Below are 25,984 nucleotides of genomic sequence, written 5' to 3' on the forward strand. Positions count from 1 at the left end.
AGGCAACCAAGCAGGGCTCCACACACTGGATTTTGTGTCCCACCCCGCAGCAGAAACTAGTACAAACCCCTACGTTGAAAAACAAAACCTCATATAATATTAGAATAAAAAAGGGGCACGTCACACCCCACCCAGTCTTGGCACCAACTCTGTGCTTTAAAAAATATACTATGCAAGTAGTTTATTTTCAAAAAGGTACCCTACAGCAGCTGTTTAAAACATGTTCTTATACATACACCCCACATATATATATTAACATTTTCAGCAACTAAACTCATTTGTACCTACACAAAACTGAAGGGATAACTCAAAAGCAAAAACAAAACAATCACACAAACATTTTTCAAGGAAAAAAAAAACACACAAAGAAATGTGCAAAATAACCCCAGAAAGGCAGCATAGTAACCTGTGGAGAGGTCAAGAGAGCAGCTCCTGCTAACAGAGGAGTGCCACCTCTTTACTTGGCTACTGAGGATCTATTTGGGATGTGCTGATTTTGCCTGAATTGCTCGTCCTGTTTATTGCAGCTCTGGAGAGGTTCAGTTCCCTCTGCTGTGCCTGCCTGAGCCTCTGTGACCCTGCTCTGGGCCAGAGGGCAGGGAGCCCCTCTGCTGCAGGGTTTGGGGGCATTGGGGTGCTCTGGGACAGGCTGAGCCTGGCTTGGGTGGATTTCAGCCGCTCATCAAGGAGAGGATTCCCTGGCAGTGCCATCAGAGCACACGGAGGGGTCTCTGAGGGCTGAGCATGGGGCAGAGCCCAGGGCACAGGAGCTGCAGCTGCGACAGATGTGTGACAGATGTGTGACACACACAGATGTGTGACACACACAGATGTGTGACACACACAGATGTGTGACACACACACGCAGATGTGTGACACACACAGATGTGTGACACACACACGCAGATGTGTGACACACAGTCCCAGCCCAGCCAGGGACCCCAGAGCAGAGCTGCAGCTCTCAGCAGGAAGGAGGAGTGTGGGGACACAGCCTGACTGCAAAATCAGCTGTGAAAGCCCTGGGAGGAGGCAGAGCAGAGCAGGACGAGCCCTGGCGCTAAACAAGGCAGCAGGAGTCACCACCTGTGAGACAGCAACAGAGCAGGGCGAGGATCCCAGCACAGACATCAGCAACACAAGCACCTTCTCCAAGCTCAGAAGGGTCCTGGTGGAGGAAGGGCTCTTGGTTTTGGCGTTTCAGGGCTTGGGGTTGTACTTTTTTTATTTTTTGGCTTTTAAAAACTCATCAATTAATTCTTTATGGTACTCCAGACTCTTTCCAACTCTGCTGGCCATCCTGAGCCTTTCCCTTCTCAGGACGTGGTCTTGACACTTCTATTCCTAGTGCCTCCTCTTCCTCAGATCACGTTTGAACTCTTACTGTTACCATTATTCTTTTCTCACCATCCTTCCCTTTGGCTGGCCCAGAACCATTCCCCCGAGCCCGGGGAGGCAGCACAGCCTCTCCCAGGAGGAGAGGGGAGCACAGGGCTCTGGCAATGTTCCTCTGCTCAGTGTGCTGGGGCAGGGGCTCCCGAGGAGCAGAGCCCGGGAGGCTGCAGCAGCGATGCAGGGATGCAGGGATCCATCCTCGGCCGGCAGCTCCAGCAGGGCAGGGCCCGGGGCAGCTCCATCCACCTGCGTCCTGGCGCTCACTGGTAGAGCAGGTAACTCTTGAGGGCGGCGGGCAGGGGCAGCGTGGGGATCTCGGCCAGCCGCTCCTTGCCCAGGGCCAGCCGCACGGCCCGCCGGCACAGGTCCATCAGGGGCAGGGGCTCGGCTGGGGACAGAGAGCACAGACATCAGCAGGGGGAGCAGCCCCAGCCGCTCAGCACCCTGCTGCCTGCAAACCCCTGCGACTCCCGGTAAAGGCACTGAACGCCTGGCACAAGGGGCACCCACCCTGCTGCCTGCAAAGCCCTGCAACTCCCAGCAAAAGCACGGAACGCCTGGCACAAGGGGCACACTCACCCGCCCACCCTGCTGCTTCTAAACCCCTGGAACTCCCAGCAAAAGCACTGAACGCCTGGCACAAGGGGCACCCACCCTGCTGCCTGCAAAGCCCTGCGACTCCCGGTAAAGGCACTGATCCCTGGCACAAGGGGCACACTCACCCAATCACCCTGCTGCTTCTAAACCCCTGGAACTCTCAGCAAAAGCACTGATCCCTGGCACAAGGGGCACACTCACCCTGCCGCCTGTAAACCCCTGCAACTCCCAGCAAAAGCACGGAACGCCTGGCACAAGGTGCACCCACCCTGCTGCTTGTAAACACCCAGAGAACACTGGACCAGAGCACTGCACACCTGGCACAAGGGGCACACTCATTCACTCACCCTGCTGCTTCTACAGCCCCCTGAGAACACTGAACGCCTGGCACAAGGGGCACACTCACCCGCCCACCCTGCTGCTTCTAAACCCCTGGAACTCTCAGCAAAAGCACTGATCCCTGGCACAAGGGGCACACTCACCCTGCCGCCTGTAAACCCCTGCGACTCCCAGCAAAAGCACTGAATGCCTGGCACAAGGTGCACCCTCACCCAATCACCCTGCTGCCTGCAAACCCCTGCAACTCCCAGCAAAAGCACTGAATGCCTGGCACAAGGTGCACCCACCCTGCTGCTTCTAAACCCACAGAGAACACTGAACCAGAGCACTGCACACCTGGCACAAGGGGCACACTCATTCACTCACCCTGCTGCTTCTACAGCCCCCTGAGAACACTGAACACCTGGCACAAGGTGCACACTCACCCTGCTGCTTCTAAACCCCTGGAACTCTCAGCAAAAGCACTGATCCCTGGCAGGTGTGCAGCCCCTCAGCCATCCACACCTCCAGCCCACCAAGCCCTCCAGCAGGGCACCAGCCAGTGAGTGAATGGAACAACCCCACAGCAGCAGCTGCAAGTTCCTCCTCTGCAATTCCAGCCAGAACACATCTTCCAGCTCATGCCTCTTGCTGCAGTACCTGGAGAGCCTCAGGGGTCTGGGCACCCTGAAAGCAGCACGATTTAGCCCACACAGGAGGGGAACAGCTGCCAGCCTCTCATTTACACTGCAGAGCCATCTGTCAAAGCTCTGCACCCTGACAGCTCCCTCCCGTGTCACAGGCCCAGGAAGGATACAAGCCCTTGGCTATCTTTTTCTGCATCCTGTACTTAACCCCCTGAACAAGACAATACAAGTTTTTCAGGAATGGCACACGGGGCCTTGGCTGCTCAGGAGTCACTCACAGCAAGAGGGGACTGAGGTCAGAGCCAGGCTGAAACACCTCAGCTGCACAGGAGGAAAAAAAATCACTGCTGAGCCTGCCAGAGCTCACCCTGACCCTGCTCAGGCCTGGGGGGCTCCTCCTGCCCCAGCCAGGGCTGGCACATCCCAAAGCAGGTAAATGCCATCCTTCCGTGGCCTGAGGGCTCTGCTGCACCACCAGGGAGCTGCCTCTGCTCACAGAAAGCTCCCACAGACAGGTGAGCTTGGCTCAGAAGCTGCAGCTTCCAGCAGCTTTGGCAGACGCCTCCAGCTCCACAATACATGGACCTGACTTGCCAAGCCCAGCATCCCCACTGCTGCTCTGTGCCACCTGTCCTGTGCCCCCAGGCTCACCCAGCCCTGCCCTGTGTGTGCTCAGCCACCCCAGGGTCCCTGCTGCCCTCCCCAGGCACAGACCCTGATGCTCTGTGTCACCTGCTCTGTGTCACCTGTTGTGTGCCCAGCCCTGCCCTGTGTGTGCTCAGCCACCCAGGGTCCCTGCTGCCCTCCCCAGGCACAGACCCTGATGCTCTGTGTCACCTGCTCTGTGTCACCTGCTCTGTGCCCAGCCCTGCCCTGTGTGTGCTCAGCCACCCCAGGGTCCCTGCTGCCCTCCCCAGGCACAGAGCCTCTGCTGCTCTGCTCTGTGCCTGGCTGGGCACTGCACAGGGCCCCAGCACTGGCAGCACGCCCTGGCACTGCCCATTCTGAGCACTGGGGCACACACTCAGGGTCTGCACTCAGAGCCTGCCCTGCACAGGGACAGCAGGACAGAGGCACTGCCCAGCAGCACCCCCAGAGCCTTTAGATACCTACAGAACAATCACATTTCAGCTCAGGGGCCTCTAAAGGAGAGGCTCCTCCACAGAGACTCAGGTCTGTCCTCACCTGGTCTGCACTGAGCAGAGCAAGCACACACACACACACAGAGCTGACCTCCTTCCATTCACTAGCACCACAATAATCCCTGACAGGGCTGCATTGAGTGCTCAGAGCCAGACACCTTCTTTCTGTCAGTGCCAGAACAGCATCCATCCCTGCTGGCCTGCTGCCCACGATTCACTGCCCAGCCCAGGGCTCACACCACAGCCCCAACCTGGAGCCCTGCCCCAGCCCAGGGCTCACAGCACAGCTCCAGCTTTCCCCAGCCCAGGGCTCACACCACAGCCCCAGCTTTCCCCAGCCCAGGGCTCACACCACAGCTCCAGCCTGGAGCCTTTCCCCAGCCCAGGGCTCACACCACAGCCCCAGCAGCTCCACACTCCCTGCCCTGCCGTGGAGCTGCAGGGTTTGGCCTGGGCCCTGTGACAGTGTTCCCAGGGGCCTCAGGATGAGGGAAGAGATGAGGATCTGACTCCACGTTTCAGAAGGTTCGATTTATTATTTTATGATATATATATTACATTAAAGCTATACTAAAAGAATAGAAGGAAAGGTTTCGTCTCAGAAGGCTGGCTAAGCTAAGAATAGAAAGGAATGAATAACAAAGGTTTGTGGCTCGGACAGAGAGTCTGAGCCAGCTCTGCTGTGATTGGCCATTAATTCCAAATATCCACATGAGACCAATCACAGATGCACCTGTTGCATTCCACAGCAGCAGATAACCATTGGTTACATTTTGTCCCTGAAGCTTCTCAGGAGGAAAAAATCCTAAGGAAAGGATTTTCCATAAAATGTGTCTGTGACAGGGCCCTGCAGCAGAACCTGTTTCCTGGAGCTGCTGACACCCCTGAAGCTGCTGTGGAGAAAGAGCTGGGCTTTCTTTGGGTGAGAAAGGGCCCTGCCAAGAGCTCTCTGCTTGGTCTTGCAGAGCTGAAGTGCATTTCCCAAAGCACCTGCAGGTTTTGCTCCTGCCCCTTTGCAAGGCTCTCCTGGTCACTCTGACAGCCCAGTTCTCTGCTGGCAGCTCTGTGGCACTCAGGGTTTGCCAGTGCTGGACACCTCCTGCACAAACACGGGAGCCCTTGAGCAGACACTGCTCTGGAACGCAGGGGAAACTGCTCTCCATACCAATACTGCCAAATTTATTTCACTAGTGACATAAATCCAGATTTTAATCCACTTCCTTCACCTCTCTCCTCCACCCTACCCAGAAGACTGAGTCACAGTCTGGCCCCATGGGAACTTCTGACTATGAGAGATAACAGACTTTAGCACATTTGGACAGCCAAATTTATTACTAAGCTTAGCTAGAGACTGATGTGCCTGTTAGTAAAAGGGCTGGCATGTGAGCTGGGCTGACAACAGCACCCAGCCCCTGCCAGACACGAGCACGCCCTGCTCGGAGAGGGACAGGGGAGTGAGCCGCCTTCTGAGAGATGGAAAACAGTCCCATTTTCTCTTAGAGGGGAGGATCTGTCCCTGTTCTTGCCTGCAAGGGATTTTAAACATCCCCTTGAAGGAAGGGGATTGTCCCAGAGACTGTTTTCTGTAAAGAGACACCAGGATTGCAGTGCCAGTAACGCAACTGTCGGAAGAATTCTGGTATCAATACAAGGTTTCCCATTTCCAGCTGGACAACTGGCATCACCTCCTGCCACCAAACCACCTCCCCAGGCCCTGCCTGCTCCCCGCAGAGGTGACAGCAAGGTGTGCAGACAGACAGACAGACAGACTCTGTGCATTGTCCATGGGGGACTCGGAGCTGCACCCAGCAGTGCTGCTGCTGACACAAATCCTCCCCTGTCGCAGGCATCTTTCATGAAAAATCTTTTCTTTAAGATTTTTCCTCCCGAGAAGCCTCAAGAACAAAATGTAAACAATGGTTATCTGCTGCTGTGGAATGCAACAGGTGAATCTGTGACTGGTCTTATAGAGTTGTTTCTAATTAATAGCTAGTCACAGTCAGCCGGCTCAGACTCTTTGTCTGAGCCACAAGCTTTTGTTTTCATTCTTTTTTTTTTATTCTTAGTTAACTTTCTAATAAAATCTTTTTTTCAGTATAGCTTTAATATAATATATACAATAAAATAATAAAGCCTTCTGAAACATGGAGTGAGATCCTTGTCTCTTCCCTCATCCTCGGAGCCTGTGAACACAGTCACACTCCTGCCTGCAGGAAGAGGAGAACCCGGCCCAGGGTGGCCCAGGATATGGCCTGGGATGGTCCGGGATGGCCCAGCAGGGCCAGGACAGGGCTCATACTCACGGTCCAGTCCGTTCAGGTAGCACATGCGGATCTCGCAGTGGCCCCACACGGCGCTCACCACCGGGTACAGCTTCTTGCCCTTGAGGCCCCGGAAGGCCACCCCCATGTACTGCCCGTCCACGATGAAGCTGAGCGTGCCGTCGTCCATGTCCAGCACCACCAGGAAGGAGTCGGGCACGATGAAGGTCTCGTCGGGCTCCAGGAAGGCGGGGTAGGTCTTGCTGGGCTGGTTCTTGCCGTCGTGGTAGAGTCTGTTGCGGCCCAGGTCCCAGCCCCAGGACTCGTGGTTGTTGCCCACCAGGGTGGTGTAGCCCACGGAGTGCAGCGGCGCCTCGGCCGTGGCCACCCCCACGACGGCGTGGGTGCCGCGCTGGCGCATGGCCCAGGTGATCTGCCACACGTGCAGCCCCCGCGTGTAGCCCACCTTGCCGCGGATGGCGTCCGTGCTCTGCGCCACCGGGTGCCGGTGGAACATGAGCTTGTCGTCCTCCTTGACGAACACGTTCAGCGAGCGGTCGTCGTTGTTCCACGAGTGCAGCAGCTGCACCTCGTAGGACACGGGGGGCATGTCCAGCAGCAGCTCCAGCCGCGTGGGCTTGCTGTAGTCCAGCCCCTGCAGCTCCTGCTTCAGCGGCCGGTACACAGGGTCCCTCATGTCCACTGTCTTTATCCCCCCCGTGACCTTCTGACCCATGGCTGGCCTCCTCACAGGCTCATGGATTCACCTGGCAGCTCCTGCTGTCATCCAGCCTCGCAGCAGAGGCTGCCAGGAGGCTCCGTCCAGATGTGCACCGCTCAGGATTGCCTAATGGACGGAAAGAACAACAAGAGACGAGTTAAACATTAGCACACTCAGCGCTGTGTGCCACACTGACAGAGCACGGCCTTCAGCTGCTCATCCCGACAAGGTGTTTATCCCAACAAGGAAAGAACAACAAGAGACGAGTTAAACATTTGCACACTCAGCGCCGTGTGCCACACTGACAGAGCACAGCCCTCAGCTGCTTGTCCCGACAAGGTGTTTATCCCAACAAGGTTTATCCCAACAAGGAAAGAACAACAAGAGACGAGTTAAACATTTGCACACTCGGCGCTGTGTGCCACACTGACAGAGCACAGCGTTCAGCTGCTTGTCCTGACAAGGTGTGCTCCCTTCCCAGCAGCTGCCCATGGGTGCAGGGCTCAGGAGACAGCTCTCTGCAGCCAAAGCTGTGCTGAGTACCTCAGGTCCAGGCTGCCAGTCCAGAGCAGCAGCCCAAAGCTGCTGGGGGACCCTCATCCCAGCAGCTCTGGCCCCTCCAAACCCCCGCAGCAAGGGCAGATAAACCTTTGCCTGGCTCGTCCCAAGTGAGCAGCTTCTCTTCTCCAAGAGGGAAAGAAATCCCCAGCTGCAGAGTCCAGGGGGAGGAGCGAGAGCCTTCCCACAGCTGAGCAGTTTTCCTTCCAGATTGCAGAGGAACCTCGGAGAGGTTTGAGCCAGCTTGGCCAGAGATCCCCGCTCGCTCCGTGCACCTCTGCTCCAGCACTGCATCCACTCCAGTGCCTCTGCTCTCACTCAGCAACACAAACAGCCCTCTGTCGCACAGCTGCCAAACTGGGGGCAGCTATTAGGAGAATTAGGAGTGGGAGGGGTGCAAACGAGCTTTCTAAGAAAAAAAAGTGTTATTTTAACATTTCCTGAAGTGAGGCAATCATGCAGCGCTCCTGCCAGCTACAGTCACAACACTTACTCACAACCAAGGACCTCATCTGGCATAGAAAACAGAGCATGAATCAGATCTGGTTTAAAAATAAGATTACTGGACATCAGCAAGGCTCCAGCTAGAAGGTGAACAGGGAGGGCTCACTGTGTTCTGGGTTAGGGGTGAATTCAACAGGTTTTCCCTACCAAGGTATGCCATTGGAACACTGAGCTAAATCCCAATTTTAAGTAACAAGAGACATGACTATTTTTTCTTTCCTTACCCACTTTTTTAAAAAAAATCATGAATGGAGAGCAAAATGCCTGAGATTCTTTGAAAGTTACATCCCAATGCACAGGCTGCAGTACAGACATTTCAAACCATTCAGGGACCTCAGATGTTGGGCATGGAGACAGAAGATGCCATTTAAACAGGCCCAGCCATGTTATCAGCTGCTGAGATAAGCACCACACATCCTGGAAGTGAAATAAATGCCATCCACAACATCCAAACAAATCCTGGCCCGTGTAAGCCAGCTGGTCACCAGCTGAAAAAAGGAATAACAGCAGAACCAGCTGAGGGAGGGCAGCAGGGGATGGCAGGGCATGTCGTGGCTGAGCTGCTGTGCCCCACAGGTTTCCATGAACCACAGCCCCTCAGGAGCAGCAGCATCTCCAGCCAAGGGATCCCCAGAGCAAACCAAAGCAGACCAAACCAGCTGAGCTTCCCCAGGACAGGCAGGTTAGAGCTGACCCAAAGCAGTGATTTTCCAAAAGGTTCAGGGCAGGCTCCTTGCTCAGCTGGGGTGAAACCAGACAGCAGCACCAGGTGAAACCCCTGGCATCCCGTGCCCGAGGCACATGGACAAAGGCTGGCAGCAAGGGACTGGCAAGGCACACGTGGGAGTCCACGGGCAGATCCAGCTGCTGGGATTTTGATTAGGATAAGGGAACAAAACATTGGCAGAGGGAGGAGAGGCAGAGATTTCCTGTGCAGTACATGTGAGAGCGCAGCATAGGAAACAAGAACCAAAACAAAGCAGGCTGCAGGAGTGCAGACCTCTTTGAAGCACACAACACCCAGCAGAAGTGAGGGAACACAACTGTGCTCTTCATCAGCAAAACAATGCCTTGTTCATTGTGGCTTTCTGCCCTTTGCCAACATAAGCTCCATCATATTTCTCTGAGGCAGGAAGGGAAAGGGAATCACCCCAGGGAGATTCCAAACACAGGCACCACTCATCCCCTGCACTGCTCACAGCAGGTGAAAGCCAATGGCCAGAATAAAGAGAAAGGGGTGAAGAAAGGGAAAAGATTGAAGCAGAGGGTGGGTCAGAGTGAGAGCAGGGCAGGTACAGCCAGCCCACACCAGGATTGAAGTGCAATACAGCTCCTTGTTAGGGCAGGGCAATAATCCCTGCCCACAGCTGGCTCTGCTGCTCCTGGCACCAGGCCTGGCACTGCAGAGTGGCACCTTGCCCTCTGCCAGGAGCACAGTGATGCCCTCACCTCCTAAAAGGAAAAGTCTCTGCGTGCACAAGACAATGCAGGCACTCTCCTGCAGCAGGAGGAGACAGAAAGGCTTATCCTGTGAAATGAATGGATTAATGCCCTGGGCAGCTCCACAGAGACACAGGCAGCCATAAACGAGCAGACAGGCTGGGGAATGAGCTGCTGCAGGTTTAAGTACAAATGTAAACACTGAAAGTGCTTTTATCTGTCTTATCAACAGCTCAGGCTTGCTGCAACTCTGCTCGGCTTTGCCAACAGCAGCTCATCCCCACTCCTGCTCCCTGCCATTGTCAGTTCCATTGTTAACCTCATGGGCTTAAAATCCAGGCAGTGAAATCCAGGCAGTGAAATCCTAAGGGTGCCTCAGAGAAAAGGATTCCCTGCTATTTTCAGTGAGAATCAGCCCTCCCTTCCATTTAGGTGCTCAGAGCAGGCTGTCAGTTTGCCGTGCTGGAAGGAAATGCCAGGCTCCAAAACTGCTCGCTGCAAACGGATCAGGGCAGGAGACAGCAGAGACATTGAAATGGGAGGAAAATCCTGATGTTAAATAGGAGAACACAGCTCTGCAAGCAAGGCACTGCCTGTGCAGGCCAGAGCTGGTGCCCAGCTCAGAAACTCTGGTTCCTCTCAGAGTTTGTCCCTCCCTTGCTCTGCACCTACAGGACACCTGTCTGCAGCACCAACAACAGGAACACACAAAGGATCCTCAGCTCCTTCACTCCTGATCCACTTTTACTTTATTTCTACAAGTCAGTTTACTGTGGCTTTATCTCCTTTCCATAAACTCATTAGGTGTACTTGCACAGATAAGAGGCCAAACCTTTACACACCTCACAGGCTCTGGGTGCTCTGCAGACAATGAATCAGAGCCCTGCCCTAGAGACTTCCAGCCTGGAACACACCTCAGCAGAAAAGGAAATATACATATATATATATATGTATACTGCACATGGTCAGGAGCCTCTAACAGCACCAAACTCAGCCCCAAAGAGCCAGGACACCCCATTTCACCTGCTGCTAGTTCAATGCCCTCTCACCCATCCCTCCCGTTTTGGTTCTGGCATTGTCCAGGCAGTTCTGCTGAACATTTCTGCTGTTTTGGCAATGCCCTGTCACCCATCCCTCCAGTGTCTGGTTCTGACATTGTCCAGGCAGTTCTGCTGAACATTTCTGGCTGTTTTGGCAATGCCCTGTCACCCATCCCTCCCGTTTTGGTTCTGGCATTGTCCAGGCAGTTCTGCTGAACATTTCTGGCTGTTTTGGCAATGCCCTCTCACCCATCCCTCCCGTGTCAGGCTCCCCAGAACACAGCTCTGAGGTTACTCACAGCAGCACGTCTGAGTCAATGAAAAGCTGAAGCAAAAACCACCACCCAGCCTCAACCAAGCCACTTGCTAGACACTTAAACAAATTTCCACTGTCCACCTACCCAGCCAGTTCCTGTGAACTGCAACACTGCAAAATCTGGCAGACAATAAGCAACAGGAGAGAGCTCACACTGCAAAGTATTTGTAAGGATGGAAGCGACTCAGAAGGAGTTCCAAAAGTTTGTGCCAAAGATCATCTCTCCCATTGAAGGCAGGTCACAAACAGCAGCTTTGGTTGCAGAGAAAATGCATTTCTTTAAATGAAACAAGGGAACTCGGGCTGCTTTTCCTGACAGGGGAAGTTCAGTGGACGTTTCAAAGGTCATCAGGCTCCTTCCAGCTCTGCATAAGGTAATTCATGAACGTCAACTGCTCAGCCTGAGCAGCACCTGAACGTGGTGGGAAAGGCACAGACATCCCAATTTCCTTAGGTGCACCCAAGAGATGTGTCCACAACCTGCTTGCAGACTAAAAACCATCACAAATAAGTCCCATAAGCAGCAGGAGGAAAGGTCACAGGCAGAGGTTCACATCCACAGGTTCACCTTCCTTACACCTCTGTACCTGTCCACCTTCACCCGATTCTCCCTGTGTTATGGAGGCCTTGCACACAAGCCCTGCTGATTCTCCCTGTGTTATGGAGACCTTGCACACAAGCCCTGCTGATTCTCCCTGTGTTATGGAGACCTTGCACACAAGCCCTGCTTCCAGAAGAAGCCTCCCAACCCTCCAAGGCTGAACCCTGTGCCTGGCACATTGCAAACACAGCCCCAGCTTTATAACCCAGCAGCACTGAAAGGCCTGGTCAGACTGCCCTGTTTGCTCACTGGTTTTCCCTGCAGCACTGGAGCCATTTGAGGCTGCATTTAGAGAGGCATTTCCTGCACAATTAAGCCACTGTGAATTTTAAACAGTAAATGTTTATGTTCAGAACTATTTGCATTAAAGAACCCCACACAATCCAGAACAAGCCACCCTCTTGCACAACAACTCCCTGCTTTTTGTTATTTCCCCACTTGATTTGCAGCCTGCACTGCCCATTGCCCATCCCTCATCTCTGTTTAACTATCTGGCTTCATGAGTTTTGTCAGATAAGGAGGGGAGCAGTGGAAAGAATGAAGTTTGATATTTCTACCTGTGCCCAGAGTTTCCACTCCAGTATCAAAAGCAATTTTTGGCTGTGGCCAACACCACCACCAACCCATCAGGACAAAACTCCGGATAACAAAGCACAGCTCTCCCCTAAAACAGCTCATGAATGCATTTTTTAACAGAAACCCACGTTCTCAGCAGCCACCTACCAGAACTCCCCTGTGTCCCTTCCCAGATGACAGCAGGGCAGAGCATTTCCCAAAAAGATGCATTGAAAACACTCACAGTGGAGCGTGAGGAGTCAGCCCCTGCTCCTAAAGGCAACACAGCATCAGTGTCAGGAGCCACAGAGCCAGCAGGACTCATTCTTTCAGGTAAAGCAGCTGTAACTGGAGCTATTCTAATATTAAGTTTTACAGTTACTGTCTCTTCCTTTTTTCATTTAAGATGTCACACGCACTGCTAACAGTAAAGCAAAAATCCCCAGAGCAGAGCAGCTGCCAAGCACCAGATTACTCAGCCTGTTACTCCCAAACACGTTTATTGTGTCTGAAGCTGCAGCACATGTATTTACATCAAACACATCCCTGCCAGAGGGGAAGTTGTGCAAGTGTCTGGTACTGCTCCTCACTGCAGAGACAGCACTGCTGAAATCTGGGCCAGGCACTGGGGAAAAACAAATCCTGGCCCATTGCTCACCAGGAGCTGGATGCTGCTCTGATCCAGGGCCAGAGCAGCACATTCAGCTAAACCAGGGCCTCGTGGTGCACAACTGGAGTTCTGCTCCATCCCTGCTGCACTCCAAGCCTGTTTTTTCTCTCACCAGTTTACTCCTGTAAACCTTCAAAACCAGAGCCTGTCCAACTCTGGGCAACCTTGTTCCAAAACTTCCATACTTCTGTTCCAAAACTTCTCATTCTTGGGGTTAAGCATCTTCCTCCCTGTCCAAGTCATTCCAGCCAGTTTCAGGTTGAATTTTGTGCTCATCCTCAGGTCAAATGAATCCTAAACAAGTGAATTCAACCCCTTGTCCCAGCTGTTAGTGCCTTCACACCCCACAGCAAATGACTCCAAGCAATAACCGTGGATCAGTTCACATGCCTTCCTGCCTTACCTTGGCACATGGAAAATCTCAGCGTTCCTCTGTAATATTCACCCAGATCTCTCCATCCTGGGCTTCCCAAGTGCTGAAGAACAGGACTGAAGTTGCACGCTATGTGTGAAGACCCCGGTGGATGTTTCACCCTTTGAACTGCAGATTCAGGTTCTTCCTGTCCTGAGGTCTGTGGAGTCTGAGGCTGTCACCACAGAGGACAAAACCTCACAAGAGGAGACAGCTGAGTCACTGAGGAAGTGACTTTTTTTCATGGTGTTTAGGAAACCATTCTGTTCACTTAGCACAAGGATGTTCTCAGAAGTCACCACCCTGCCATGCACCCGGAGCAGGGGCTCCCCACAGCTCCTTTAAGGCAAGAGCCCCAGAGCCTGTCACATCCTCCAGCAGCAGCTGCCCAGAGGCAAAGCCACCTGCCAAGGTGAATTCCAGCAGGTATTTCCCTGGCCCTGCTCTGAAATGAGATCCTGGGCACAGCAGATGTGCCCCTGCTGCACCAGACAGTTCCTGTAAGGTGCTGAATGATGACAGCAGCATCTTCCCTGCCCTGCCCTGGCCAAGCCAGCCACAGCCTGGGCTCAGGAATTCTCCATTCCTGGTACAGTCTTGCTGTCCTCCCTCTGAGGGCAGGCAGGTTTCAACCTCCCCCTCGGAAACAGCCCTCACATCACACCACCTCTAGGAAGCACTGCAGGAACAGGGCTGCTCTCCTAAACTGGAAAAGATGAAAGCCAAAATCTGGATGCTCACACGGGGCTGACGCTCAGGACAAGTCCTTGGAGGCAGGGACAGTTCTGGACACAGATTGCTGCAGTGCCACAGCCCTGTCTGTGCTCCCCCAGTCCCTCCACACCTCGGGCTGCGGTTGGCACCCCTGAGACTGCAGCTGTGAGGGGAACATCCTGCACACATCCTGTGCATGGAACCAGCGTCTGGCACCTCCTCTCCCACCTGCAGCCTCCCCCTGCGCCTCCCAGCCCAGAGGGAGCCACTGGTACCCCAGGTGAGGAGGGGTCTGCACCTTCACCTGTCACGGCAAGCAGGGCTCAGCAGCTCCCAGCCCTCAGATTTGTTTCCAAGGAACACGGAATTGCCTCCGAGATAAAACCAGCAGTTTTGTTATCAAAGTTAACTGGGTACTTTGCTTTGAAATACAGTTTCTTCCCCTGCATCAAAGGGCTGTTAATTTTAGTCTTGTAGCAAGAAAAAATAAGCCGAAGAAATGAAAGCAGCATCTGCTTGGAAGAGATGAATGCAAGATAAAAGGTGTCTGTGACAGAAAACTGGCAGCAGCCTTATGTTTTCTATTCAAGTTTAATCTGGGAACAACAACCACCCTTAAACATAAAAAAAGCTGTGGAAAAACCCTTTCCAAATCCAACAGCATCGCCAGAAGATGCAATTTCTCTTCTCCAATCACTGCAGCAGCCAGTTGAGGTGAGGAGCCCAGACAAACCCAAGCTTGCAATACCAGGGTCAGGTCACCCAGACCTTGGCCTGCTCGAGGCCACAACATCCCTGCCTCAGCTCCCAGCTCCTCCTCCCTTCCCCAGGCCTCCAGAGCAGAAGGAAGCTCCCAAGTGCTGAACCAGGAGGATATTCCTGGCAGAGAGATTGCACAAGAGGCTGCTCACACTGCCAGCTTTACTGGAACACACTCAGCAGCTCCCCAGAGCACAGCATGCCGGGACAAGGTTGGATTTCTGACTTGTCATTAGCCAAGAAAGTTTAATGACACGGTTGGGCTCTGTGTTTAGCTATAATTGACCTGGGACATCCCATAATTAGGAGGAGACACTGCACATCTCACTGGGGCTGGCAGCGAGCACAGGCTCGGTGATGCAATGCTCTGCTTTCCCCATCACCTGAAAGGGTCCCTGGAAATGCTGAGGTGCTCTGAGACAGGCAGGGTGACCCAAAGGCTTTGGCTGCCTTCCTAAATCATCCACCAAAAGGCTCCACAAAGCAGCAATTTTGAGATCCTTTCTAGCTTGCCTGCTTGAAGCTTTATCCCTGTAAAAGCTCAACCAGACAAATCAGATTTGCAAGCGCAGAGCGCACCAAAAAGAGGAGGATAAAAGCACATTATACAAACTGTGGCTGCAGGAATGCACATGCTGCTTGCAGAGGACATCTGCACTGTAAGGTGGCCAGATATACCCAGAGCAACTTTTTCCTGGAAATAGCAGTTGTGGCAATACAGAACAAATGTTTGTGTCACAACAAGTGACCAGGACACGCACTGACTGCAGCATTGCTCACAGTAGCTGCAATACTGCTTCAAGTGGGAAGGGGAGAAATTTGCCCCTTAGCCTTACTGGGACACACTCAGAAATTCACTCCTAAGCAACAGCTTCACAAGCTTGAGCTCTGTAAATGAAGTGATATTTAGTGGTTTCCTCACCACCTCCAGTGTGCACCATGTCCTGCAGGGGAGGAAGGAGCCAGCCATGCTCAGCATCTGTGGTGGTGACAGGGAGTGCTAGGGTGGCTTTTATCCCTTCTGTTTCCACCTTTCAAATGCTCTGACACCACCAGGAGCCTGAGCAAGCAGGGTCTGAAGAACACACATGTCCCTCCTTCCCTCCCTGGGGCTCCTCAGCAGACTAAACTGTGGCTTTCCCCTCTCAAACAACAAAATTCCATACCTGTAATTACGCCAACAGCTTTCTGCTGTGACTATCCGGGCTTGGCCGTCCTTTCCACGAGGGTGAGCCACAGAGAGAGCTCTGCAGTGCAGGAGGCAGTGATGGAACACTCCTGAGCCCTTATCTGGGCACTCCACAGCTGCCAGCACTTCCAGCTTCAAAGGCAAGACAAAAGCTGCACAGCCAACCTATCCTCCCCACATAGCTCAGCCACCACAGGTCCTCATCAGTCAGCATGCCTCCCAAAGAAGTGTTTAACATAAACATTTGGAGAGTCACTTCATTCCTGGTGAACCCAGCTATTTGATGTGGGCCACGGAAAGCTCCCATGACATCAATGGAAAGTTTCCAGTCAGAAAACCAGGGCTGAGACAGATTAATAGAAGTTAAGAAATAGGGATGAAGCAGCATTGTAGAAACAGGCAAGAGCTCTGTTCTGAAGCAAGATGCACTCAACGTGCTCAGGAGCAAGCAGAAGAGAAGCTGCCTTGCTTTTTCAAAGTGTAGAGATCAAGAGCAGCAGAGATAAGGCACTTGTGCTGTCTCCAGCATGCAGGCTTCTGTCTTTTCTGGGCTGCTCACTCCCAAAGTGTGTTCAGCTGTTTCTTGGCTGCTGCTGAAGCTCTGATTCCTCCTTTGGAGCAGGCTGGATGGCTTGGCCAGGATTTGCTGTGTGCAAACACCAGTCTGAAAGCAGTGAGAAAGCCACTGCCACCCACCAGCCCGTGCACCACAACCTCCCAAACACAGCACAGATGTAAACTGTCTGGAACATCAAACAGAGCCACCACATCCAACAGCCTTTTCCTCCATTGAAACCTCCCACCAGACTAAACTCACCTTGAGGTTTTATTCTTGCAGTGAGTTCATCACACTGCTACTGCTGACCTTCAATGGAAGCATCACCTGAACCTGCCCAGGTAACACCAATGCCTTGGGGACACCAGCCAGGATGGACAGAGCTGGCTGTGGAGCTGTTCACCCTGGAGAAACCCATCTGAGCACAGGTGAGAGCTGGCTGTGGAGCCATTCACCCTGGAGAAACCCATCTGAGCACAGATGAGAGCTGGCTGTGGAGCTGTTCACCCTGGACAAACCCATCTGAGCACAGATGATTGGGCTGCCCAGCTCTTCTGTCAGGCTCCAGGCCAAACAGGGTTCCATGGAGGGCCCTGCAAAGCCACCTTGTCCCTGCTGCCACCCTGCCACCTGCTGGGCCATCAGCTCTGTCCCCCTGGACCCCAGGATTACACCTGGGTCAGACCCATTCCTGCACAGACTCCTCCTGTGGTCCTCTCAGGTGTGCCAGAACCAGGTTTGAGAGCACACTGAACGTTCTCCTGTTGAGAAGGGTTTTGTGCCAATGCAATCCCTGCTGTGCACCTTGAAATGGAGATTCCCATGAGGTCAAGGATTCCTTCAGAGCCAGTCCAGACTGAGGATTGGGTGGAGTTTTTGCCAAGTTTGAAGACAGCCTATTCCAAATAACATAAGAGCACATGCCTCTGAACAAGTGCTGGTTGTGGCACCTTCCTCTCCACTGAGTGACTGCAAGCTCCAAGCCCATTTTCCCATCTTAAACACACAGGGGTGTTTGTCCTCAGCCCTAACACACAGCACAGTGCTCTCCAGTGCCCAAATGCATCAAGAAATCTCTTCCACCTCAAGCTCCAGGAGCCACTCAATTCTGATTTCTGACCAAAACTTGCAACTGATGTGGGCACTGCTCCTTGCAGGCAGTCTGCCCAGGTGTCCCCTCCCTCTGGAGGTGTTGACACACATTGCTGTGCCTCCTGCAGATCCAGTTCCGTGTCACACCAGGCTCTCTCAGATTACCCAGATAAAGGCTGGGATTTAACTGATTGTTACTCATGCCACAGGTGCAGGTTTGGACCTGCATGGGCACTGTGGGCACTCAAGACCTGCCCCTTCAAAATCTCACCAGAGGCAGCATCTGCAGCCACCCTGCTAGCCAGGAGCACCAAGTGTCAGTGAAACAGCTCTCCGTTCCTCCAAAGCTGCTCCTTGACACACTTAAAAAACCCAACTATTTAGCAGCTTGTTGGATCACCTGGATATCAATTAACTAAGGCAGCTATCTGGAAATGACAGCATCCAAGTCCCACGATGGAGCTCAGTCACTGAACCATTAAAAACCATAAGACACACACCTTGCCTTCTTTCCTCTCCCCATCTCAACCTCCAGCAAGTCAAACGCCCAGCCTGGAACCCCAGAAGCACAGTTTGGTGCATGGAACCCCCAGAACACAGCAGTGACACTGTGGGGACACCAGGGAGCCCCGACAGAGGGGACAGCACAGCCTGCAGCAGCCCATGCCTGTCACACGAGCCCGGAACAGAGAGTCCCAGCATGTCCATTTCCTGCCCACAGGCACCAAGCCAGGTACTTTCTGGATGCACACAGCCCCAGAGCCCTTCTCAGCACAAGGGTCAGCAGGTTTGCTGCGCAGCTGTTGGAGTTTACAGGAACTGGGAGCAGACAGGAGCCCTCACCAGCTGCTCACACAGCGTTGCTTTACACGGGCACCTCCTGAGCCTTCAAACCCCAAAGGCAGGGCTGCCCTGGGGGACAAAGCAACCCTTCCCTCACTGCCCACGTGTACACATGATGGTTCAGCCTTCAAATAGCACTGACAGTCAAGGGAGACTCAAGGGTGAGTGAGCATAAGAGAGATTCTCCACGTGGAGCTGCTGCCAGCAGAGCTCAGCACAACCCCTCACACCCAGCATCCCCAGCCTCAGCAGCAAGCAGCACAGGCTGCTGTGTGGAACCATTTCAAGAGCCATTCTTGTTCTCCTCTCGCTGAGCAGCAAAGCTCTCCCTGCAGCAGAGCCTGACGTGCCACCAGCAATGAGTTAGGCCATCAGGGCAGGAACCTCACTTTGGCCTGCTACTAACCTCCAAACACTACAGCTAGGATGCAGGCATTTTTCACATCTCTGCTTTAAGCAGATTTTCAGTTACAAGAGGCCATTCAAACCAGAATTTATCCACGGAGAAGCTTGCACCAAGAATTTCTAAACATCTGAGACCAATGTAGCCTTCTCATGTAGAGAACTGCTTGGCCTTACCCCTTGCTTGCTTTTCTTGGCACTCCACCACCCGTGGCTCACGTTCTTCAGAACGAAGTTGTTTCTGCAGTTTTTGTGCAACTGAGCGCCTTTGTACATTTATGGTGTCAAGGCCCCATCTGGGATCTCCTCAGGACAGATTCCTGCCTTGATAACATACCAGCTCTCCAAAGAAAGCAGTTTGAAGCTAACATCCACACAGCTGCTCTGACTTAGGAGCTTCATCAAATTCCCCTTCCAGGCGAAAAGAAAAAGCCCATGTTTGGTAACTCCATTCAGACATCACCACCTTCTGCCCCAAAGCTCTCAATTGTTCTCACCCTGCTATCTGGCAGATGGTGCTGCTTGTTGGGGTCCTTTTGTTTGTTTGTTTAAGTAAAAAGCTTCCTCCTTACAGAGAAAGCTTTGTAAGAGAACAAAGAAATGTGTCACTTTCTCCTCCCAGGGGAAGTTTTACTGTTACACAGCAGCAGCACTGCTTCAGCTTCAAGCCTGTCTTCCCATGTTCTAGAAGAGAAAAAAACTCACAAAGCCACAAGACAAGGAAATATCAGTGGACAAGGCCCTCCAGCCTTAAGGAAAACAGCTAAAGCAAAGCCATGTGGCTGTTTCTGTACTAAATGAGGAAAAGATGCTTACCCAAAAGACACTGAATCTGACCTGCAACGCTGCTGAAGTACAACACACAAAACACCAGAAGGGAGGATGTCAGGGCATCTTCCACGTGGATACTGCAAGCCCATGCCTTGCCAACCCCAGCGCCTCACTGTGCACAGATAACACACTCCCCACCTTTTCCACCGCACACGGCAGAGCCCATAAATAAAGCCTGGCACTGGCATCCAGCCCAGCCCAGCCAGCAGGGAAACACTCCCTGGTTCCTCTGGGAGTGCCCAGGGAGCAGCAGCAGCAGGGCCACACATGGAGGGGATGAGGAAGGAGCAGCCTGCAGCCCTCATCCCTCCAACCACACTCCCTGGGGCACACACACACAGCCTGCCAGCTTGGCACAGCACACTCAGAGCAGGACAGATGTGACACAGCTGTCCCCAGCAGCACTCACACCAGTGCTCACTGTGTCCAGGACATCCTCCTTCCCTCTCCTCTTTCCTAAAGAGCCAAAGTGTTCCTAAAGCCCTGAAGGGCTCTGCCAGGGCAGCCCGCAGCCCTCATCCCTCCAACCACACTCCCTGGGGCACGCACACACCCTGCCAGCTTGGCACAGCTGCCCTGCACACTCAGAGCAGGACAGATGTGACACAGCTGTCCCCAGCAGCACTCACACCGGTGCTCACTGTGTCCAGGACATCCTCCTTCCCTCCCCTCTTTCCTAAAGCCCTGAAGGCTCTGCCAGGGCAGCCTGCAGCCCCAGGGCTGGCACAGCTGACTCAGGTTCCCTGGCACAGGACATGGCTCATGCTGCACCAAGGGTTCTGTCAGTGCCTTGCCCACACCAAACCAACCTCGCCAGGGAAATTTCTTTTGCATCTCCTTCCCTCAAACACTCCAGGGTTCAGGCAGCTCGTGCCACCCCAGAGCTACAGATAAAAGCAGTTCCTGCACCAAATTAACACCCAGAAGGAGGATTTTTCTTTTTGCTGTAAAAAGCACTTAGTCTGCAAGAGAATTTTCTGACCAATGCCACAGACCAATTTACTTGATCCCAGGAGTTCCCAAAGCGTTACCATTAAGGGCAGAGCAGTGCAGAGTTAAAAGGGAATGGATGTTTTAGTAGTCCCTGGGAAAACACAGTTAACAGTGGCACATTTTCCCCACCATGTGCTTGGAAACTATTATTTTTTAGCTGTATTTTCTCACACTCAGCAGAGAGAATTTGGCCATTACCTGTAGCCCACATCCCATCTTTGTTAAGGACAGCTGCACTCTTCCCCCAGCAATTATTCATGGAAACAGAGGCAGCTACAGCAATTACTCACATGGAGCAACTCAAGGGAAGATTTCTTTGTTTTCCAGAGCAGCGCAGTAACTGAAAGTGAGTCAACACCTTGACATGAGCTCATTCTGCAAAGGCCACCAGCAGAGGAACCCAGTGGCTGCAGTCTGGTACCAGACACTTACTCACTTTGCCTCTGCAGGCACCACAGAGCTTTGTCTGAGAGCAACTGGCGTCTGACTCGTGACTTGGCAGGGCCGGCTGTGGGCATGAGCTCCATCACACACCTGGAGACACAAAGCAGGGGCAGCAGCTCCACAGACAGCAGGCTTGGGGAGCTCAGAGCTCGGGCAGGGCTGCCAGCTGTTCCTCACTGCTGAAACGCTGAGCTGCTCTGCAGTTAATGCATGTGCAAGGCTCCTGCCACAGCACATGAGGAGAAGCTCAGCCCAGCTGGAATCATCTCACTGGTGCTCCCCGCCAGCCCCAGTTACTCCTCAGCCCTGGGTGACTCCAGGCTCAGTAAATACAAGAGTGCTAAAGCCCAAAATTACAGCCACCACTCGCCCTGGCCTCAGAGCCCACCAGATGCCAATTCCAGTGTATGCAGAGGCATCAGCCACAAAATGTGACCAAGACACAAACCTCAGAGAGCCACAGAACATACTCCATCCCACATCTTAAATTCTTCAAAAGCCACATTGTGACTTGGAGTATTATCTGTCAGCACTGTCTGCACTCAGTCCCAAGCCCTGGCACAGCGTCCTCACTGGCTCATCAGCTACGGATCTTTAATTCCAGGAACTTAATGAATTCTTAATTAGCCCTCACAAGACAGGCAGACCTTGCAGACTGCTTTCACTTTTTCTGAGGAAGGGAAATAGGGTCCAGGGGGAAAAAAGCAACGCAGAGACAGGAGAGCAGCAAGCAGAGGCCATTCCCCAGCCCCAGCGAGGGGCTGCACACAAACACAGCACGTAGCAGTTCCTGGAACACCAGCCCACGTCCCAGCAGCAGTTTACAAACAAGCCCCAGAGCACATCAGAGTGCACTTCAGTAACCTCCCGAGCAGAGGAGAGAGGCTGCAAGGGCTGCTGCACTGCAACAGCCCAACATCCCCTGAGGAATGCACTGAGACACTGCTGCAGCTCACGGGGCTGAGGAGCAAATTGCTGCTTGATGCATCCATCGGCACCACTGCTGAGAGCCCTGGCAGGCCAGCAGGGTGACACGGTGACAGGGCAGCTCAGGGAAGATGCTCCGGCACTTCTGTAAACAGCAGCATGGCTCTGTGGCATTCCTGGCTGTTCCCTTATTAACTCACCACGGAAATATCCCTCCTTGCAGGCTGGGAGAGCCACTGTGACCATCCCACTCTCACTGCAAGGCCCTGGAGGCTCTGCACAGCTTACACCAGCAAGACTGAGCTGGCTGTGCTACTGAGCTTCACAACGCTGCATCTGGTGTAGAAATCAGATGTCAGAGGGGTGGGAAAGGCACAGATTACTCCTGGGACAAAAGGTTCATTGAGCCATCCTGCATTGCTATCATGGAAAAAAAAAAAAAAAAAAAAAAAAAAAAAAAAAGAAAGAGGTGATCTGTCTCCAAGAAGCAACTCCCATTTTTACAATTGTGTTGTAAACTTCCTTATCTCGAGCCACGGCTGAGACAATTGACAGTTTTTGACTCAGGCACGGCCACCAGGCACCCCGGCTGCCCACTTTAGCCAGGGAATAAGGGCAAAACACGGCACAGTCCAGCAGGAGGCTACAGCAACACTGACCTTAGAACAACGGCATAGGTCCTCCGGTTAGAGGATTATGTAAGGCTCCGCTGAATTCGCAGAGGTTTATGTAGTAAGCGAAGACACACACCAAGCAGACCTTGTAAGGTGTGCTCCGGAGCCCGCGCGGTAATTTACCGACCCTGAAGGAAAACCCCGCTGCCCTAGCGAGCGATCCGCACCGGTTATCGGTGTTTGCTTTCCAAACCCGCACACGGCACCGGGAACGGCAGCCGCCCCTCCCGCGGCATCCCCGGCGCGGCTGCGGAGCCCCGGAGCCAGCACCCCATCACCAGGGCCAGCATCCCATCAGTGCCCCGCATCCCATCACCGGTGCCCCTCAGACCCCTCGCCCCATCACCGGTGCCCCCGGGCCCCCTCGCCGGTGCCGCTCCCCGCTGCCAGCACCGGGCCCGGCAGGGCTGCGGCCGCCGCTCGGCCTCGCCCCGGCTCCGCAGCTGGCACCGCCCGCGGGCCCTGCCCGGCCCCGCTCGGCTCGGCGAGCACCGAGAGGCCGCGGAGCCGCCCCGCACCGCCCGCCCCCCGCTCCTACCGTGCCCGGGCTGCCCGCCGGACCATGGCCCCGCTCCGTGCCGTGCCCGGGCAGGCCGAGCCCCGCGCCCGCTGCTCCCGGCGCGCCCAGCGGGGCCGGGCCGGCATCACATGGCCCAAATAGCGCCCGGCGCGGCCCCGCTCCGCCCCCGGCCCGGCCCGGGGCGCGGCCGCTCCGCCCGGGCAGCGCCGGCGGCGGGCGGGGCCGGGAACCGAGCGGGGCCGGGCCAGGAGCGGAGCGGGGCCGGCACAGAGCGGGGCCGGGCAGAGAGCGGGGCCGGGAACGGAGCGGGGCCGGGAACGGAGCGGGGCCGGGAACGGAGCGGGGCCGGGAACGGAGCGGGGTCGGGCACGGAGCGGGGCCGGCACAGAGCGCGGCCGGGCAGAGAGCGGGGCGGGAACGGAGCGGGGCCGGGAACGGAGCGGGGCCGGGAACGGAGCGGGGCCGGGAACGGAGCGGGGCCGGCGGGGGACGCTGCATAGCCGGGCCGGGAACGGAGCGGGGCCGGGAACGGAGCGGATCCGGGGCGCTGCCGCCGGCAGAGGTGGCGATCGCGGGGCACAGCGACAGCCCGCAGCCACAGCCCCTCTGGCCGTCCCCGGCCCGCAGGCGGCACCGTTTCCATGTGAAATGTGGGCTGTTCCGTGCTGTTTTGCTACTCCAGCCCGTTTCTGTGTGCAGTCCGTGCTGTTCGGTGCCGTTGTGCCACCCTCGCTCCAGGCACGGCTGGCATAGCGGGCAGCCCCGGGCGTGGCGCTGGGGATCTCCGGGCACTCGGTGACGGTCCATCCTCGGTGTCCGCACACCCACCCAGAGATCCGCATTTCTCCTCAAAAACGGGGGTCGGGCACGGGAAGGGGCTGCCCAGGGAGGTGGCGGAGTCTCCGTGCCCAGAGGTGTTCAGGAAATGACTTTGTGCCATGCTCCGGTTGATGGTGTCATGTCACAGGATGGACTCGGTGATCTCAGAGGTCTTTTCCAACCTAACCCATTCTGCGATTCTGTGATTTGTTTCAGCCACTCCTGGGAATGCCTGTTTGCTTTTTAAATACTCATTTGTTTACAGAAATAAACCTGGGAAATACAATTCTGTTCATTTCAGTCCTCATTATAAAAACAGCCCTTTGGACAAATCTGACCCGGTAGTGCCCCTTTGAGATGATGAATTTTTCAGTGCTTCCAGACAAAAGACTGGTTTTAGCAGTACTGCTCAAGCTGTAAAGCCGTGGATTGTCATAAATTCAGCTAGCCATATTGCATGGGATGCCTCCAAGGACCACCTAGGAGCTGCTGCAGGAAGTGGTGTGGGTGATTCAGAGGTGGCAGCCTGCCATCTGAGTCACCGTGGAATCAATGCCCTGCATGCTGCTGCGGTTATTGTTCTTGGGGATTGGACATGAGCATGGCTCTTGACATTTCTCATCACTGATGGTCTTGGGGCACGTGTGAAAAAAAAAAAAAAAAAAGCACAGTTAATTCACTAATTTGTTGAGCATATTTTGATATCTGTGGGGAATAGTTGCTCTATGCCAGCCACTGTGGTCCTTCAAAAAAAACCACATTCTCATCAGAATAAATTTATTACTCTAGCTGACCAGAAACACCACAGAGATTGTAGATACAGCACAAATATGTTCTTTCACACCCTGCAAAATAAAAATAGAAGGGTTTATGTCAAACAGATATATATTGGGTAGCTTTTTCAAAACTACTTTGCTCTGACCTGGTCCTGCTCATATTTAAGTTACTTTGCCCCACTAATTTCAGGGAGAAGCGGGGTGGAGGAGTGAGAGGAGCAGCAGGGAAGCTGGAGGAAACCAGACGTGACAAGTGCTGAAGCAGAACTTCTCAGCTTTGTGGTGGCTTCTCGCCAGATGAGATCACAGCTCCTATGGAATCCTGTCTGCTTTTATTTCCTTAATATTTGACTTTCTTGCTTCCTCAAGAAGCAGGAATTGCTAATCTTCAGTCGCTTGCTTTGAGCACAGTCTGCAGCTCAAACCACAGCACAAACAGAGGCAGAGGGGTGACAGACAGGGGCCAGAGTTTGTGGCCTGCAGTGGGATCCCCTGACTGACTGGGGATGGAGCAGAGACTTCTCCAGCTCAAATCCTTGTGAATTTATGCTGAGGCTATTAAAGGAAGGAGGGAGGAGGAATGGCTTGGCATGGCTGCTTTCTTGTGGCCAGCACTCAGCAGTGTAGATTAGCTCTGGGGTCTGGATGGGGATGAGCATCCTCCTTCTGACAACCGCGTCCCTATGGAATGTCTGAAGCTGAATATTTACATCCTTTGGGCTCCCAGCATGGACTGTGAGGCTGGGACAGACTCTGGAGTGACACTGCCCTAGCTGCAGAGGGGATCCTGTCGCTGCACCCTCTGTGCCCAGGGCAGAGGGAGAGCAGCAGAGCAGCCACTCTGCCCCAAACACGTCCCTGGTGCTTGCAGGCTGTGCCTGCGGGCTCGGAGGGACACAATGCAGCACAGAGGAACAATGAGTGCCTCTGAGTGCGGCCACAAAGCCACAGCAGCCCAGTGTGCTGCCGGACAGAGGGGCTGTGAAAACAGAGCCTCACCAGGGAGAAACGCTGCCAAGCCTGCCCGGAGCACAATCAACAAACCCTCCCCAGCTGGAAAGGGGAGTAAAGGAGAGTGGGATGGAGGAGGAAAAAGAGGCGTTCCCCAGGGGCACTTTGCAGGGAAAAAAGTGGTTATCTTCATTTTAGTGCCTTCTTGAGAACTGAGATATCAGCACAGCCAGCACAGCACTGCAACACAAATAAATGCAGCTGCTGAATGAAATTAAACCCTTCATAAAAAATAAAGATAATGGAGTAGAATCCAGGTA

At 54.0% G+C, this 25,984-nt stretch overlaps 1 protein-coding gene across 1 annotated transcript; it reads right to left on the reverse strand.

The window, feature by feature from the left end:
- Positions 1-892: 892 nt before the first annotated feature.
- On the reverse strand, positions 893-23,208 carry SPSB1 (splA/ryanodine receptor domain and SOCS box containing 1). Its single transcript, XM_058039418.1, has 3 exons — positions 23,137-23,208; positions 6,400-7,204; positions 893-1,780 (listed from the first exon to the last, which is right to left on the reverse strand). Exons 2-3 carry the CDS (start codon positions 7,091-7,093, stop codon positions 1,653-1,655), a joined length of 822 nt encoding a protein of 273 aa, XP_057895401.1. The 5' UTR covers positions 7,094-7,204; positions 23,137-23,208; the 3' UTR covers positions 893-1,652.
- Positions 23,209-25,984: the final 2,776 nt, after the last annotated feature.

This window comes from Melospiza georgiana, chromosome 22 (genome assembly GCF_028018845.1).
Source record: "Melospiza georgiana isolate bMelGeo1 chromosome 22, bMelGeo1.pri, whole genome shotgun sequence".
NCBI lineage: Eukaryota > Metazoa > Chordata > Aves > Passeriformes > Passerellidae > Melospiza > Melospiza georgiana.